We start from the raw sequence: 18,954 nt of genomic DNA on the forward strand, positions 1-18,954 counted from the left end.
TATTACCCCATCCATTTTTCGATCTTCATCTCTCCCCCTTTTATTTACCCTCGATATAATACCGTATCGTTGTTCAGCTGCGATATTTTTTAATAAATAAATAGTTTTAACACACTTACCGTTTTTCTGAAGACTCTGGGTTTTTTTTTAAAGACTTCGTTTCAAAGGATGCGTTGACAATTCTTTTCCTCGATATTTATTTTCCCCACAGCAACAATTAATATAGATCTCGTTTGTATTAGTGTTCGGCAAGCGAATGAAATTAAGTCCCAAAATACCCCTTTTTTATACGCTGAGAGGGTAGGCCCAAGGACACTAACATTGTTCAGGGTCACACACCTCTCAGGTATGCCACTTCCCTCTAAGTCGGTCATGATGAGTCATACACCAAGTATGCCATACGCACCCCAAGGTCAGACTGACGTCACACCTATGAATCACACCAAGGTCAAGGTCACGGAAAGTAGGCCATGGCCCTCAACAGGCCCCCATACTACTGCCTATTAATTATGCATTTGAATTGTCAAATATTTGTAAGCAAATATAATGAAAGTTTATAGCTAGATACTTCTTCAAGAATTGTTTTGTTTCCTTTCTGCAAACAGTAAACACCTGTCTTAATGTGGTGGTACTAAACATTTTATATCTGTTATAACGCTACTAAAATGATGTACTTAGATGATATTTTACAGCGTACATGTATAAGTATAATTCCATGAGTATTGTTTAAGGTCAGATGTAGCGCACTAAAAGTACATATTAAAAATGAGAACTATAAGAATGGTTTCTAACACCCACAGGAGGAAATGAGTATCACATTTGAATACATGTACAAATGAATGAATGAACGAATGAATGTTTAACGACACCCCAGCACGAAAAATACATCGGCTATTGGGTGTCAAACTATGGTAATGCAAATAAATAAAGTGATGATCAACATGAATATAAAAATTCAAGACAAACAAAAACAGTGTAAAGAACTCTGCAAAAACACAAATATCACAGAATTTTACGGATACTGAACTTTACTCAAAACTTCAATTTTGTGCTGTATTGGCCATTCTCAAAGAGAATGTTACACCCCTGCACCACGGTGAGGTTACAGCACACGCAGGGGTACATGTACAATGTTTGAAGTGTAATAATTAAACCTTGAACTTTCGTTTACCGTTAATTTTGGATTTCATCTGACCGAATGTTTTGTGTTTTAATGTTTTTTTAAAACATAAATCATTTACCGATTTATATTGTTGTGCAATGTCGGTGTCATTGTTACATTTAAAAGCAATGTTCTATTTCACGTCTCAGTTATGTTCAATGGGATTTGTATTACTATGTTATTTTTCATTCATGAGTTCCTAGCGTACTTTGAAACAATGTTAAAAATAGGTTAGACGCGCACATCGTTTAACTATAGGATACACCACGGGTAAGATCAAAGGTACCGACTCCAAAGCGTGATACAATAAATACAATTTCACACCCACGAACACTCCTGTCCACGTTGATGTTAGATATACAATGTAGTAATTAGAAAATATCAAGGATAATGACTGATACAGTGTAACTAAACTTATTTAATATTTTCCTAAATAAGGAAGGTAAAATTTTGTTCACAATACATCACTCATTCTTATGTAATTTTGCCAACGTTTGCTGCTGCTGTATGTGAAGCTAATTATCTTACGCAATATGAACTCCACTGCTGCTCGGGTTTTGATCAACTATCTTGCTTCGTCCTACTATCCAGAAGACTATACCAAGAGTCAAAAGCGACGTCTGCGAGAAAAGGCAAAGGTGTTTACACTTGAAGACCGTACGCTGTACCACATAGGACACAATGGAAAGCGTCAGAAGGTTGTTATCGGAGAAGAAGAAAAAATGACCTTAATGCAATCCCTTCACAGTCACCTTATAGGAGGGTGTCACTTTGGCCAAAACGCGACCATCAAGAAATTATCTGACAGGTTCTGGTGGAAAACAATGACGGCAGATATCAAAACATTTTGTCAGAGATCGAATGCAAGTAATAAGCCGCAGGTTGCCACCCTTCACCCTGTTCCTGTGAAAGGACTGTTTCACAGGTGGGGGATTGATCTTGTAGGACCCTTGAATGAATGAATGAATGAATGAATGTTTAACGACACCCCAGCACGAAAAATACATCGGCTATTTGGTGTCAAACCATGGTAATGCAAATAAATAAAGTGATGGTCAACATCAATATAAAAATTCAAGACTTAAACAAAAACAGTGTAAAGAACTGTGCAAAAACACAAATATCACAGAATTTTACGGATACTGAATTTTACTCAAAACTTCAATTTTGTGCTGTATTGGCCATTCTCAAAGAGAATGTTACACCCCTGCACCACGGTGAGGTTACAGCACACGCAGGGGACCCTTGAAGGAGACCGACGGAAAGCGTTACGTCATCGTCGCAACAGAGTATCTGACAAGATGGGTCGAGGTAGGAGCATTAGAAAACAAATCTGCCGAGAGTATCCATGCCTTTCTATCGAGTTTTGTATACAGATACGGCTCAACCGAGGTATTGCTGCACGATCAAGGACGGGAGTTTTGCAATAAACCGTACAAACAGAGTTCTACAAAGTATTTGTCATTTGAACTGCTTTATGGTCAGAAGCCCCGATTCCCCGTCGACGTAGAATACCAGGTAGACGATGCAACATGTGATGTGGACATGGATGATGTCGGCACCAGAATGAAGCAGCTGGCAGACCTGACCAAGCATCGTGACACCGCCCAGGACAACATATCAGATGCCCAGAAGAAACGATACGACATTAAGCACAGAGGATCCATATTTGAGGTAATTAATTTATGGTATGCCTTGTTGCTTCGTAGACAAGCATTGTGCTGTAATACGTAAACTATACAATTAAAAAAAAAAACCGAAACATTACTTTAAAATATATATATTTTTAAATATTCCTTGGTAAAAAAAGAGCATTATATTATCAAAACGTATATTAACTGATACATTTTGTATTGAGTTGTATTAGTTTTAAAATTATTTTTGGTATACATGCATATGATAAAATATATTATGGGTCAGTGAATTTTCAGTCTGAGCCAGTGCATTTTTAAAATCACTGACTTAATATGTTGTTTCAGTGCTACCAAAAGGCATAAGCTGGTAGCCCGGGTGGCTACCTGTAAAAAGTTAAGTTCAAGGCCTGTAGGCTTTCTCAGGGTTCAACCGAAATGATCAATGTTTGCAATGACTACATCTTACTAAATTTAATATATTTTAATTACCAGATTGGCGATCACGTGGCGATAGTCAACCGTCGACGAGATACCAGGAAGGGAGACAAACTCGCACCACGATTCAAGGGGCCATATACAGTGACGCAAACTTTAGGGAAAGGACTCTACGTATTGAAGAAGGGTGATGCCGTGCTGAAACCAAATACAATGCCGTGAATCTTAAGAAGTGGAACAAACCTGAAAGTGCAACAAAATCTGTCAGGACAGAAGTGCTGCCACAAAGGTCGTCGAAATGGGTACCAAAATTTAAACTGCGACATTCTCAACTGTGCACGGTTGAGCGACAGAGTGAATGAATGAATGAATGTTTAACGACACCCCAGCACGAAAAATACATCGGCTATTGGGTGTCAAACTATGGTAATGCAAATAAATAAAGTGATGATCAACATCAATATAAAAATTCAAGGTTTAAACAAAAACAGTGTAAAGAACTGTACAAAAACACAAATATCACAGAATTTTACGGATACTGAATACTACTCAAAACTTCAATTTTGTGCTGTATTGGCCATTCTCAAAGAGAATGTTACACCCCTGCACCACGGTGAGGTTACAGCACACGCAGGGGAGCGACAGAGTGATTGATGCTTGCCATATGCTCATCACAGAGTCTACTGGTATTCAAAATCAGTCTACACTACTGAAGCAGACAGCATTCAAGCCAATGGATACCACTGAGCAAATCTTAGTTGACCATGATCACTGGGTGACTGTTTCTGGGAGTAAGGATGGAATTCAATTCGCTGACAGCATTCCATCTCATCCCATTACTGACAACATAAAACGGCAAATGAAAGAAATTTTCAAGAATCGTTTGAACACAGATGGGTCACTTACAGTGACAGTTCTAGATGTTCAGCCTCAGCCGGATGGGAATGATTGTGGGGTCTTTGCAATAGCCAATGCCTTCCAGTTGGCCCAGGATATGTCTCCCTCAGTGAAATATAACATTGCCAATATGCGCAATCATATCTTAAAATGTATTGAAGACAGGAAGATGTGAGCATTCGATTATATGTCACTGAGAAAAAAAATCGATGGATAAAATCGTGTGCATCTAAGAAGAAAAAAGACTCGTGTTTATATGATAGGACTTCATAACTTCGTATTTTCGTTCTCTTTATTTACTATATTTTATGCAAGTATTGCATTTTGGTTCCCTGATGGATACTTAATTTGAAATAAAATGTTTATGGTTTGATTTGAATATAATGTCATTTGTTATACGATACCAAGAGCTTGTGAGAAAGTATGGAATTAGTAGTTCCCACTATATATCCTCTATCCACTCCACCCCACCCCACCCCACCCCCACACACCCACTGTAATAAAATTAGCACGGATGTGAGATTCTATTTATCACATAGTTATTTATTATATAGACTAACCGGAGAGCTAAATACATTATCATAGTAGACCAATATATTACTGGTGGAGTAAAACAAACTTTCTCTACTATGCAAATTATAATAGTGCACTAGCAGGAGAATGAAACAAGAGAAGCTCACCCTGTGTGTGTATATACATTATCATATTAGATAAGTACACTGCCAGGATAGCCCAAAACTCTCCTAAATATACGCCACTACATCAGTAGAATCACTTGTATAATGGATAATAAAGTGACCCCTATAATTATATAATTCAGTTTACAATAGAAGTCGTCACTACAAGCGAAACATATTATCTGAGTTTTATATATTTGACGGAGAGTATATGTTTTTATTCAAATCATATCCATGGATTAATGTCTTTCTGAAATGTTTTAAAATGCATGACGTATGAATACCTTATGGAGGAAATCGGGGCACTGCATTCACAAATGAAATAAAGAAATAAAATATCGTCTATAGTCTCTATACTATAGATAGAAATTAATTATAATCATAGACAGTGTAAACTAAAGGTAAAATAGAGGGTATTCTTCTAATGTAATGTTGTATAATTAGAGAGTAATTCGCTTGAGAACTGTTTCCAAAAAGTGTAATATATACACAGAACTTCACATACGTTTTCGTTCCTATTTATTGCACGAGTTTATTGTGCGCAAGAATAATAGAGGTTATTCACGTGACGTCACTAAACGGATGCTCCGCCATATTGGAGATACCGACGGTCGTAAACAAAGGCCGAACAAAGGGACATTGTTCACGATTACCGACCCATAGCTCTCTAAGGCGTCTTTCACAAATACTTGTTCAACAATGGTGAATTACTGTAACGTATTACAGTGTCACAACAGATCAGACAGGGAAACTGATCGTTCTTTTTATAGAATTCCTGCAATAATTAGAAATCAGGGTCAAGCATGTGAAACGCTGTCCAGCCAACGACGACTTAAATGGCTGTCAAGGCTAACTCAAGATTTTACCGGGAAAAACCTCGGGAATGTCAGAGTGTGTTCAGATCATTTTATTATGGGTAAGTTAAATACTAAATATTATTATTATAGATAATATTGTTTTAATTTGTGGATTGCGTTACTCAATCCGGGGCAACAGAAATGTTCGTTTTGTGGGTGGAGTCCACACTGTGTACAAGTCGATTACCAGTTTGTTTGGTTTAAAACGACACCACTAGAGCACATTGGTTTATTAATTATTGGCTATTGGATGTCAAACATTTGGTAATTTTGACATTGTTATAGAAAGGAAACCTGTTACTTTTTGCCATTAATAACAAGGGATCTTTTATATGCACCATCCCACAAACAGGATAGCACATACCACCACCTGGTCCTGTGATTTACCAGTCGTGGTGCACTGGCTGGAACGAGCAATATCCCAATGGGCCCACCAATCCCAAACCGACCGTGCATCAAGCGAGTGCTTTACTACTGGGCTAAGTCATGTACACTTGCAGTGTGCCATATTTTACTTTATTAATAGTGTCAGATTTATCATGTCTTAATTATTGTAAAAAACCCACAACAAAACAGTGATACACCATACAATATATGTATTAAACAGCCATGATAGTTATTCAAATACAAAATATACAACAAAATGCATGTAGAAACATAGTATGAACAAAACAATATTAAATGAAATAATAGTATACAATGTGTGTGTGTGTATATATATATATATATATATATATAGCATTTTTGAAGTAAGCACACACACCCATATTTGCACTCCCTTGCATACTTACGCACAGACACTCACCAACCCTTCTCTCCCTCCCTCTCTGCAGTATTCAGACATTCATTTCATTTTATTTTTTTTGGCAGGCAAACCAGTTGACTTGTATGACGAGACCAACCCTGATTGGGCTCCCAGTCTGAAGATGGGCCATGAAAAACTTGGGTTTTCTAAAACTTCAAAAGACCGCTATGAACGCATTTCCAAGCGAAAAGCCACTATCAAAGCAAAGGCGGCAGAGATGTTCCCAGAAGAAGAATTCTGTCCAAATGAAGCTCCTGATGACAGTACTAACACAGATTGTAATGTGGAAACACAGACAGATTTGAATGGGTTTTTAATAGATGCAATGAGTTCTGAATTGCAAGCACTAAGACTTGAAATGATGGATATTAAAAAGCATGTTGCCATTTCCAAATTATGTTTGTCCGATTTGATAGGGAAAGATGATAAGGTGAAATTTCTGACCGGTTTGTCATCTTATGATGTGCTTGCAATGTTATACGAGTATCTGGAAGATTTTATTCCTACCAAAAACTCGCTAACCAAATTCCAGATGCTGTTTATGACACTCATGCGGCTGAGACTGAATTTGTCAGAACAGTTCCTTGCATTTGAATTTGCTGTTTCACAATCTACAATATGCCGAATGTTTTGTGAAGTTGTAGATGTTTTGTATGCTAGAACTAAACCATTTGTACATTGGCCTGAACGTGAGGAATTGTATAAACCCTTGCCTATGGAATTTAGGAAATATTTTGGGAAAAAAGTGGCTGTGATCATCGATTGTTTTGAAATCTTTATAGAAAGACCCTCAAATCTTACGGCTAGGGCACAAACATGGTCATCCTACAAACATCACAATACTGCAAAATTCTTAATGGGCATAACACCACAGGGCACAGTCTCATTCATTTCCAAGGGTTGGGGTGGACGGGCCACAGACAAATACATCACTGAACACTCAGGTTTTCTAAATTACATTCTTCCAGGTGATATAGTCTTAGCTGATAGGGGGTTTGATATCAAAGATATAATGGGTAGTCTCTGTGCGGAAGCTAAAATACCTGCATTCACTAGGGGAAAAGACCAGTTATCACCCCTTGAGATAGAATCACCAAGGAAAATTGCTCACTGTCGAATGAGCGGGTAATTGGATGTGTTCGTCAAAAATATACTATGCTTGACAGCACAATTCCTATAAGATTTATGATGACAAAAGACAGTGAGAGCATGACCATTCTGGACAAGATATGCCATGTATGTTGTTCTTTGACAAACCTCTGTGAACCAATAGTCTGTTTTGATTAAATTTAGCATTGACAACTGACCCCATATGACATGGGTTTTTTTTAAACTATTACAAGTAAAATTATACCAAACACTCACTATGATGTTGTGTTGATTAATTTACTAAAGGTGTAACGATATGGCAGTACAGTAGTATATCACAATACGAGGTCCACTATAATGATACATCAATTTATGGCAGCAATATCACGATACATACATAATTCCTGTTTTGCAGAAAACCAATTTTGATCTATATGTACAACATGCGAACAATCAGAAACATAACACATTGGATTTGCTAAAATTGCTAACTTAACTAGATGCTGTAATTGATATACAGTGTAATTGTAAAAAGTTGTCATTGCCAGAAATATTTTACAATACCTAATAATTAGCATCAGTGTTATTAAGTATTGGCATAGTACGTACCACAACCTACCTGTATTGTTACACCTCTCTAATGTACTATAAAATAATTTTCTAAAATATTCCATTTGTTTGTTTACTAATGATATGTACATTTATAAGGGCAATTCTATGTTATTTGAGTGTAAAATATGGGAAAATATATTTCACCATTGACATTTTGATTAAATACAAAATATTAATATTATTGATATTTGTAGTCTGAAAAAAAAAGACGTTAATTTGAAAGCAAACATATTTTAATCCTGTAGAAATCAGGATACCTACATTTAGGTTTGAATAAATAATATATTCATGACATAAAATTAAGCATAGTTATAGCTGAAATCTTGAGTATGTTGAAAATATATACACATATTGCTTACAAAGTTGTATTTTTGGTCTGTCTACAGGCAATATGTTTTTCAATTTGCAGTTCATGTTTGTATGTAAATACATGTACTGGAACCACCCATAACACGTTTACATTTGAACACATTAAAGATGTAGATGTACAGCCAGTTCACTTTTTTTTTCCTTTGATGCACACCATACTTAGTTCAGTCTTTTTCCCACGTTTGAATTCTGGCAACTTCCTGCAATCGGGACAGTACCATTTTTTGCTTTTTGGAGCCCTGCTTATTTTCACACTCTCAAAGTGAAACCACTTAATTGCACAGTTTTCATGATCACATCCTATCATATCCCCATGTTCAATCTGTTCGCAATAGCAATATAGTAAATCTCTACTGGTTGAAGTTGAAGCCTCATCACTTGCAGAGTTTTGGCAAATTGGTTTTAAGGTTCGGCTTGTATTAGGTAAACGAGAATAACATTTTCCCACTGTATGGAACAGATGGGTTATTTTGGTGGAAACACGACACCAAAAGTCACTGTCAAATGACACAACTTCCACGTGCATATCCTGTTCAGTCCACACAACAAAGTAGCAGAACTCTCTTTTACAAACAGCAAGTTGAGTTTGTACTTGATAAAAATAAGCAAGTTGCTTGCTTAATTTCAAAGTGCCATCTTCACCTGTCTGTAAACAAAACTGTTTGTCAACTGAATCATGCATTGTTTGGTCTCGCTTACAAAAGGGGCACTTAATCTCCAAACACCCTTCCCCACAACAATTACAAGACACCATACCATCAGGGGATGCTGCAATGTGAGAAAAAGCTGGGTTTATTACAAGTCCACTGTCTAGTAATTGAAATCCATCATGCAACTCGGTCATTTTCTCAAAACATTTATCCCGTGCCACCTTTTCGTGTTCACAACCCCACTGTGTGGCTTTGGTTGAAAACTTCATACTTTCAGGATTGCAAACACTGCGAATTAAACTTAGGGCTGGACTTGCCGGATCAGTGGTGAAAGCAGCCTTCATTTTGGATGCGGTTACCCTACCAGTTCTAAAGCGATACCACAGTTTGGAAGCAGCCTGGTCCCGTGTTGCGCTTTCTACAGCCTTTGCTTCTGCCTCCGAAACAGTTATGCTCATTGTTTCACAATATTGTACTAGCTGACAATAGTTCATGTCATAACACTGTTCCTGAAATAGTTCTGTCAGCACACTTGGAAACTTGTCTTTCGTTGGTTTTGGTATATAATTGTCTGAATACGGGGAATTTGTAGCCAAGATACCTGCCCGTCTTCCTGTGCCATGCAACTTGGAACAAAATGCAAGCATGTCTAACACTGTAGACTGGAACTGATGAGGGCTGGGGGGACAAAAGCGAAGCATCAAGCACCTTCTTCTTGGTCTTTGCAGAAGTAGTCTATATTGTGTAGTTCCTGGTATGATACCCCTTTTACACCTCCAGGTAACAGCCAATATGCCTTTTCATCTGTAACGGTTTTTGAATCCCGAATCTTGATTGTTGCCTCGATAGCAAACAGTAATGCTGCTACGTGAGTGCAGACTTCACCAAGGCCGGCCATGCAATCACAATGAGCAGCCAAAACACGACCTCCCTTTTCGGCAATAATCCAAGGATTCAGTGGTTTTGCTGTCATCCTCTGGGAATGCATCACCTATATATCAAATAAAAGAGCTAAGTATTAAGATATGTTTGTAAGGTTACCTCTTGGTAAGCAGAACATTTTGCCAAATTATCTATTAAACTTAAAAATATTCCAAAACTCACTTTATTTTGCAATAAATTATTATTAATTACTAGAGCTGGGTGGTATGGAAATTTGAGGTTCGGTATCAATATCAGTATTTTTGGGTGATTTACCTTGATATCGGTATGGTATTCGACATTTTCAGTATACTCAGCTTTAAATACATGCTTGAGTTTAGGCTCACCCGCTAATTTCATCTTTAGAAGTAAAATTAAATTCCATACACAAGGCTCTCGTCTGATTTATACATAACCTGTTTTGCCTTCGTCAGATATATTGTCAGGGCTTTACTAAATGTTCAATACCGAAATTGCAGTATTTTGAAATTTGCTCGGTACGGTAAATCATAATTTCATGTAGTAAAACTAAAGATCTATAATTGTTTTTCCTTTGTGTAGATAATACAACGGTAAAGACAATAAAATGAAAAATAAAGGTGCAACTTAAAGTTGTATGCAGTGCAGTTTTATTTTAATATTTTAAATTGAAATTTAAGAAACTTAAGTATTTGTGAGTGATTTACTTACATTTTGCAGTTTAAAGGTAAACACATAGTACACAATAACGGAGTGGACAAATTTGGGGTATATAATTTTAACCACAAGCTTTTTAAATAATCTACATGGCCAAATATCATATCCAGTGCATCAAGGGAGTTGCAATGTCTTTACCGTTATTTGTCCATTTTTGTGAAAATAACCCATATATGGTATACTGCCCAACTAATAATCAAACTAAAGCTGTGGCATCAAATTTAGGAAAAAAAATGCATTTTATACACAGTAGCTTGCAACCATTTGGTTGTCTACGATTGCCAAAGCATTACATAATACATGGTTTCCTCTAGCCTTCCCCTACATATTAACATCAATAAGGGGAGGGCTGGAGGCGACTCATGGGATTATTAATAAAGTATTATAGAAATCTTACTTCTTATAGTCCGTCACAGGGACCGCCTTTTTTCATACTATGGAATTTACTAGAATCTATTTATTTATGAGCCGATTGATTTGTATTGTAAATTGCACACACAAATAATATTTATTTGTTATTTCCAAAACATGTTTACTTTCTTCTTATATCAAACCAAACTCAAATTATTTACAACAAAAAATATTTTAATAAAATAAACAGGGATGCAGGCCCCACACCCCTAAATAAGTGGGATGCAGCCCCCACCCAATTCCCCCCCCCCCCTTTAAAATATGCCTGACCCCTCCTACAACTTCACACTATATGCTTATGGAAAGAGTTAGGGTAAAGTATTTGATACAAGTACCATTGTAAGTTCAAAGTTGTACAGACTACATAAAACATTGATTTTAAGAAACAAACAACTCACCTTTGCTGAGACGACACAATGTTCCTTTCTTAGGCACACCCGTTTGTCCCGAACCCAGCCACAAACAAACTGGTTGTAGGCCTCCATACCCTTGTAACTCCTTAAATCATCCATAGTATAGGGACTTGGAGAAAACACTAAATAGTTCAAAAGATCAAAATACGATATGGACGGCAGGAGTTCTTTGTCTGTTGTCCAGTCCGACGTTGGGATTTCATACGGGTCTGCACCACCGATCACCTCAAGCTTTGCCTCATACCTTAAACGTTCGGCATTTGCAAGGCTTTCCCAATAGCTGCATGCTACTTTATCGTTTTTTTTTACTAGCCATGTCCCAAATGTTGAATTCTCAGACGAGTTGAGATTAAAATGCAAAACAAATATTCTTTTCCACACTGCTCTAACACGTTGTTTACTCGGTTGATATCTCCAACATGGCGGAACAATAATGCCGATTCACAGATTTTGACTTTGATATTTTTTCGTCCATCGTTTAACACGCTTCACCGTTCACAGCAGTGCACTTTTCCTCTCCGGAAGTGAAAGTCGTTACATCGTACGACTTTACGGTGTTTTTATAAACACGAGAGCACTAAAGGGAGATAATTATTGTCATTGCGTAATACCTTATTGGAAAGGACTATATATAGAGGTTATGCACTGACGTCACGATTTTGACCTGTCCCCGGATGTTGTGTTCAAAAATTACAGGGGGAAACTTGTAGACTGTAAAAATGTAACATTACACCGATTTCCCTCGAACGTAGTTGTGAGAGCGGCCTGGTTGAAACGTATCAAAGTTATTAGTCAGAATTTTAAACTGAATGAGAGAGACGATCGTCTATGTTCTGCTCATTTTAAAGGTGACTACGTGAAAGGCAACGTACCTTCGGTATTCATACTGGATGATGGGAGAGTCAAGACCTTTGCAACAACTACAGTAAGTTTTTGGTTTTATTTCACTTTTGAATTTATTTCGTTAAATTTTAACAAAAATAAATTTCCAAGAAACATATTGTAAATTAGGCCTGCATCATAGACCTATAAATTAAAAATAAAATAAAACGAAATATATTTTCACACAGATTTGTTTTTATTACTACTTCTAGGCTGAAACAAATATTTATATACAGTGTACATTGCATTTAAATAAAATTTTGAAATGTGGGTAGACTGGTCAAACAATAACCAAATTGAAACATTATCAAAATTTTCATTGCTAAAAGTGTTAAGCTGTGCATAAAACATCAACGTGCGTATGTATTTGTAAATGTGTGTATTATGGTAATAATATGATATAACTCGGTCTCAAATGACTAAGCTCCTAAACCGTAATATTTAATTTGTCTTTAAAAGAACCAGTGGTCCAACTGGTTCATTAAAGGTCGTGGTATGTGCTGTCCTGTCTGGGAAAGTGCATATAAAAGACCCCTTGCTGCTTATCGAAAAGAGTAGCCTATGTGGCAGCAGCGGGTTTCCTCTAAAACAAACTGTCAGAATGACCATATGTTTGACGTCCAATAGCCAATGATGAAAACAATCAATGTGCTCTAGTGGCGTCGTTAAATAAAACAAACTTTACTTTATTTGTCTTTAAAAGGGTTAACTGCATACATTATTTACTTGTGACATAATATCATAATATATATCTATTTCAGGTGGAATATGGCGATGTGCCAGAGGTGAATACAACATCTGATCAGTTTGAGTTGCAGATTTCAGAGGATATCACCAATGTCACATTTGTCTCCGAATGATCAAATGAATACGCATCTGTTATGCTTCATGACTACTGTGGACCGGTTTCCTCAAATATTGATAATTTTTGTCAGAACTTAAATAAGAACGAACAGACACATACATTGTCTACACACGATTGTTCAACTCAGACACCATGTATTCCTGAAATGACGTCAGTTTGTACACAAACCTGTTCCATTCCTCTTGTGGATATCACTGAATTAGCAAAAAGTGGTATAATGAGGAAAGATATGAAATCTGTAGGAATACAAGCAGTAAGACCTGATCTCGTTATTGAAGACATTATGGATTCTGATGACAAATGTATGTTTTACACTGGACTACCAAATGCTGCTACATTCAAAGTTTTGTTTAGTGAACTGCCTGATGCAGAAACATTCACTCACAGAGCTGGCAGTGGAAATATTCCAGGTCGACCTAGGATGCTAAGACTGATTGACGAGTTTTTTCTTGTGCTGCTTCGTATTAGATTGGGGCTTCTATTAGAAGATATTGCACAGAGGTTTCATATTTCTACATCTACCTGCAGTAACATTACCATTCATTGGATTTCTTATTTAAGTGTGAAGTTATCATCTTTAACACCATTTCCATCAAAAGCTATCGTACATTCCCAGAAAACAATGCCTAACAAATTCAAAAAAAAAATATCCTAACTGTCGAATTATAATTGATTGCACAGAAATTTTTACAGAAAATCCTCAGTCATTAAAAAAATAAAAGTTTAATGTTTTCACATTATAAATCACACATGACTTATAAAGCTCTTTTGGGAATAAGCCCATCAGGTGTAATAACATTTGCTTCTGACCTGTGGGCAGGAAGTATTAGTGACAAACAACTGACACTAAATTGTGGCATACTGGACCTTTGCCAAAGAGGCGATTCCATAATGGCTGACAAAGGTTTCCTTATCTCAGATTTAACAATTCCAAGAGGAATTAGGTTAATTATTCCACCCTTAAAATACCAACGTTTCACAAGAAGACAAGTTGAGGAAACAAGAAGGATTGCTAATCTTCGAATAGATGTTGAACGTGTCAAAAATTTCAGAATTTTACAAGGTGTTATACCAATTACTTTAGCACACCAAGCTACTAAAATATGGAAGATTTGTGTTGGTTTATCCAATTTGTTGCCCCCACTTGTTCATGATGAAGATGACTGATTAACATTGATAACATTTTTTAAAATCTATTACATGTGGACATGCTTCATCATTTAGCATTCATGTACGCACTAGTTTGTAAATTAAAAAAAGTTCATACATGTAATTACTAGTGATGCGCAGTATTATCATTATACCTATATGTTATAATTCAAAAGCTAAATAATACATATTAGGATACACCCCTCCTGTACCGATACACTCGGTAATCTCCGTAAACGTCCGTAGTTAATCGGAAACACCAATCTTTTGATTGATTAATTGCTTTGACTGGTTCTTCTTATCTACAGTTGTGAACTATAGAACCAGCCGACCATTGTTTAGTGATCTATCACTAAATAAACTTTAGTATACTGAGATGATGAATGTGTTTCGAGGTTTAAATAATAAACTTCCAACTTATATGCTGCATTTTATTTATTTTGTAACAAGCTTTTCTCAAAATACTGTTTAAACTCTTTTAAATAATTGATTTGTCTTAAACAAATGCAGTTGATAAAAGTTACAAATTGGGAAATGTTTCTCAGACCCATATGTAGCTGCAAATTATTTGTTAATATTAATTTCAGCCCTGAACACAAACACCTACGTGATTTTTTTTTACAAGAGATGTACTACTAATTAATACATTCAATGTTAAATGTGATTTTGTCATTTTATATTTATGTATTCTATTTAGAAATATACACAACATGACATTATTAACATCCACTGTAACTTAACATAAATGAATATCAGACAACATATATGTTCTTTCAACATTAAAACAATATTAAAAGATAATGAAAATTATTCATGTTTGAAACTACACAAATTAAGAGAAATAGTTTCAGCAAATGTTAGTCATGTTTACTTGAACAGAGTTAATCCACGCTTAACTCTTTCTGAGAAAAGCTCTGGAATGACAGCAGATTTATAAAATTTGTTTAATTTTGACAACAGATTTTCCCAAGCATTTTTATCAAAAGTGAATCCTCTCAACTGAGTGTCCTTTCAAAGTCCAAATGAAAAAATCACACTTTCCTGTTCGTAATTGCCAGTTGTCCAAGTATTTGAAAATAATAAACATGGTTCTTTTTTAACTGGACTTTATTTTTAACTAATTCACAACAGAATGCTTTGTCTTTGGCTGCTTCTGATGGCAACATAAAACGGTACTTGTATGGGCACTTAATTTCAAGAACTCCATCATTTTGTTCACAATGTGTACAGTTCAGAAGAGCATCTGGGCTGCTTCCCAAGTGGGGGTAAAGAGAATTAACAATTAAACCACACTGCATAATTTTCATAGCTGGGTGAATTTTCTGTATACTCTTCGAATACACACGTCTGGCAGCAGCTTCATGTGAAGACCCCCACCTAACACTTGCTACTTGAAATTCAGTATAATTAAGAAGTGTTTTTAATGTGTTGTCTGGAGGTGTGGTGTCTTTAAGTTTATATATGGTGCCAAAATTAGAACTGGTCAATCGGCCAACACGAGCAACCTTCCACTGATAGCTTTTGGATTGTCGTTTGGTATTTTCTTCAATTATATGGCAGTCTGCTTCAGAACACTTTAGTGAATAGAAATAGTCTTCAAAATATGTTGTACATTCTTTGTTCATTAGATTAATATTATCACCATACATAAAGTTTATGTTGTGTAACACAGGTACATCAGATTCTGGTGTGATTTCAATTTCATTTAACGAACTGGTGTCACACAATAAAATTGCTGCATGAGGAGCACATTGTTTCAATTTCTGGCACAAACTGGATGCATCAATTGGTTGAATGTTGCTGGTGTTGTTCTGTCTTTTGTTAGAAACTGTTTGTGTTCTGCTACTAGGGTCAAATTTGTGTTTTTTAAAAACTAAATCCTGAGATTTTTGTGGACTCAGATGTCTCTTCCGGGGCTGTATCCATTTGCATGTGGTGGAAGTAGAAGATTGCAGTCTATCTTTCTTCTTTGTGCTGATGTCCACAAGAGCATACAACAACGCTGCAATATGGTTGCATGATTCGCCTTCCCTAAAAAAAAAACACATTTAATTTTTAAAATATTACATTATGTTTAATATGCAGAATGAAACAACAATTATAACCAATCTATTTTTGAAAGACCCATTGAATATGATAAAAATATGTGAAACAAATTTCATTCTGGAATTAATAAAAACATACAATACATGTGGATTAAAATACCGATATTAATTTTAAACGATGATGGGCACATCACAATAATTAATCCAATAGGTACATTACGTTCAGATAGAATATGAAACTTTTTTATTTACTTCCAGAGAGAATACATAATTTATATTAATTATAAACAGTTCAACTTTGATATTCATGGTAAATTGTTACTACAGTAATAATTAAAAAAATTTTTTAACAAACTGGATTTTTTTCGTATTTATTATTTAATTGGCAAAACTTACCCTGCACTGCAGGTACATCCAGCAGCATGTACATTCCCAGACACTTTGGATAATGACACCCATACGTCGTAATCCGGTTTCTGTTTTACTGTTCCAGTTGGCAGGCTGGGAATAACTTTACATTTTACATAACAGTGTGTACATTTAACAGTGATGTTGTGGTACATTATGGCATGGACATGTTTGTCTTCATAAAATACTTTGGCTCGTAACTGGCGTTTAGCATTCGTCGAGTTCGAATCAAAAGTTCGATTTCTATTTAAAACCAAATAGTTATATAAATCACCAGTTCTCATGAAAGGAATTTTTTCAATGTCACTTTCCCAATTGTCATTTAATGTCCAAGGTTCAGGCAAATTTTCGTTAAATACAGAGGTAAATTTCTGGACTTTTCGATGCTCGGTATTTTCCAAATCGTTCGCTTTCAATTCTTGCAACGGTTTAAATTTCATTAATTGAACACCCTTCGCCCTTTTCACAAGCTCGGGTCGTGTACCTGACACATGAGCACCCCTGTCTCTTAAATAAACCTTCAGGCTACGCACACTTAACTTTTCAAGATCAATAGAATCACTCGGTTTCGCTTTGTTACACGCCATTGTTTTGAACAAAGAGAATGTTTGCTCTCCGGAAGTTCGGTATTTAACTAATCGGTCAAGGGACATAATTCATCAAGGGAGGTAAGAACCTTATTGGAAAGGACTATAGCACGAGACCGCGTAGCGGTCGAGTGGTATATATTCTTGCGCACAATAAACAAGTGCAATAAATAGGAACGAAAAAAACGTATGTGAAGTTCTGTATTTATTACATACCTTCTTTAGTTTATTTATTTATTTTAAAATTAATAAAATAATAATAAACATTCAAGGGAGCTAACTCTCAAACAATAATATGGGGGCTTCCCCCCAAAATAGTTCAGGCTTTTATTGGACATATGTTCAATAAAAGATTTTTTAATTGCACGGATCGGAATGGTCTTTATTACTATACTAAGATTGAATGGATATGTAATAAATAAGGATATTTCTCTCTTTTTTCGATGACTATTAAAGACAGCACATAATTTGTATGCGTATGGACTATGGTAGAAATAGATCATCGTCCTATATATAACACATTATATAGGGGAGGGGGGCGAGAAATAAATCCGCCGGCCGGCGATTTTCTAGGGGGGCGAATATATTTCGCGACACCGGCATGTAAAAAGTTAATAGGATAACTTTATTCTCTGTAAACTCACTAAAGCTTTGCTTCACCCACAAATACCCGGATGATCGGAACTAGGCCGTGTGAGGTCACGCCGGTTCCGAGAATACCAGATGATAAATTCATAATCAAATGTGTCTTTAAGAAAAAACCCAAAAAACTATGTGTGTCAGACAGACCGATATGAAACCTATATCCCCACCCCTCTGGCTGGACCGGCAAGAGACTAGCCTACTAATTACCTACATCCCCACCCCTCGGGCTGGACCGGCAAGAGACTAGCCTACTAATTACCTACATCCCCACCCCTCTGGTTGGACCGGCAAGAGACTAGCCTACTAATTACCTATATCCCCACCCCTCGGGCTGGACCGGCAAGAGACTAGCCTACTAATTACCTATATTCCCACCCCTCCGGCTGGACCGGCAAGAGACTAGCCTACTAATTACCTATATCCCCACCCCTCGGGTTGGACCGGCAAGAGACTAGCCTACTAATTACCTATGTCCCCACCCCTCCGGCTGGACCGGCAAGAGACTAGCGTACTAATTACCAACATCCCCACCCCTCCGGTTGGACCGGCAAGAGACTAGCCTACTAATTACCTACATCCCCACCCCTCCGGTTGGACCGGCAAGAGACTAGCCTACTAATTACCTATGTCCCCACCCCTTCGGCTGGACGGGCAAGAGACGCCAACTAATTACCTACATCCACACCCCTCTGGCTGGACCGGCAAGAGACTAGCCTACTAATTACCTATATCCCCACCCCTCCGG

At 36.6% G+C, this 18,954-nt stretch overlaps 2 protein-coding genes across 2 annotated transcripts; both read right to left on the reverse strand.

Annotated features, from left to right (window-relative positions):
* Positions 1 to 9,164: 9,164 nt before the first annotated feature.
* LOC121390961 lies at positions 9,165 to 12,090 on the reverse strand. Its single transcript, XM_041522779.1, has 2 exons — positions 11,614 to 12,090; positions 9,165 to 10,178 (listed from the first exon to the last, which is right to left on the reverse strand). Exons 1-2 carry the CDS (start codon positions 11,725 to 11,727, stop codon positions 9,888 to 9,890), a joined length of 405 nt encoding a protein of 134 aa, XP_041378713.1. The 5' UTR covers positions 11,728 to 12,090; the 3' UTR covers positions 9,165 to 9,887.
* Positions 12,091 to 14,091: 2,001 nt separating this feature from the next.
* Positions 14,092 to 18,930, reverse strand: LOC121390960. Its single transcript, XM_041522778.1, has 2 exons — positions 16,966 to 18,930; positions 14,092 to 16,555 (listed from the first exon to the last, which is right to left on the reverse strand). The coding sequence occupies exons 1-2, from the start codon at positions 17,628 to 17,630 to the stop codon at positions 15,556 to 15,558; spliced, it is 1,665 nt and encodes a 554-aa protein (XP_041378712.1). The 5' UTR covers positions 17,631 to 18,930; the 3' UTR covers positions 14,092 to 15,555.
* Between the last annotated feature and the right edge of the window lie 24 nt (positions 18,931 to 18,954).

Source organism: Gigantopelta aegis, unplaced genomic scaffold (genome assembly GCF_016097555.1).
Source record: "Gigantopelta aegis isolate Gae_Host unplaced genomic scaffold, Gae_host_genome ctg11144_pilon_pilon, whole genome shotgun sequence".
Lineage (NCBI taxonomy): Eukaryota > Metazoa > Mollusca > Gastropoda > Neomphalida > Peltospiridae > Gigantopelta > Gigantopelta aegis.

What these genes read in the sequence shown, in the direction of transcription:
- LOC121390961 (XM_041522779.1), bottom strand. Translation starts at nt 11,727, where the DNA reads ATGGATGATTTAAGGAGTTACAAGGGTATGGAGGCCTACAACCAGTTT. An exon ending in ATTGTGTCGTCTCAGCAAAG is followed by an intron (nt 10,179 to 11,613) that starts GTGAGTTGTTTG and finishes TTTGATATATAG; the next exon opens with GTGATGCATTCCCAGAGGAT.
- LOC121390960 (XM_041522778.1), bottom strand. Translation starts at nt 17,630, where the DNA reads ATGTCCCTTGACCGATTAGTTAAATACCGAACTTCCGGAGAGCAAACA. An exon ending in GGATGTACCTGCAGTGCAGG is followed by an intron (nt 16,556 to 16,965) that starts GTAAGTTTTGCC and finishes TTTTTTTTTTAG; the next exon opens with GGAAGGCGAATCATGCAACC.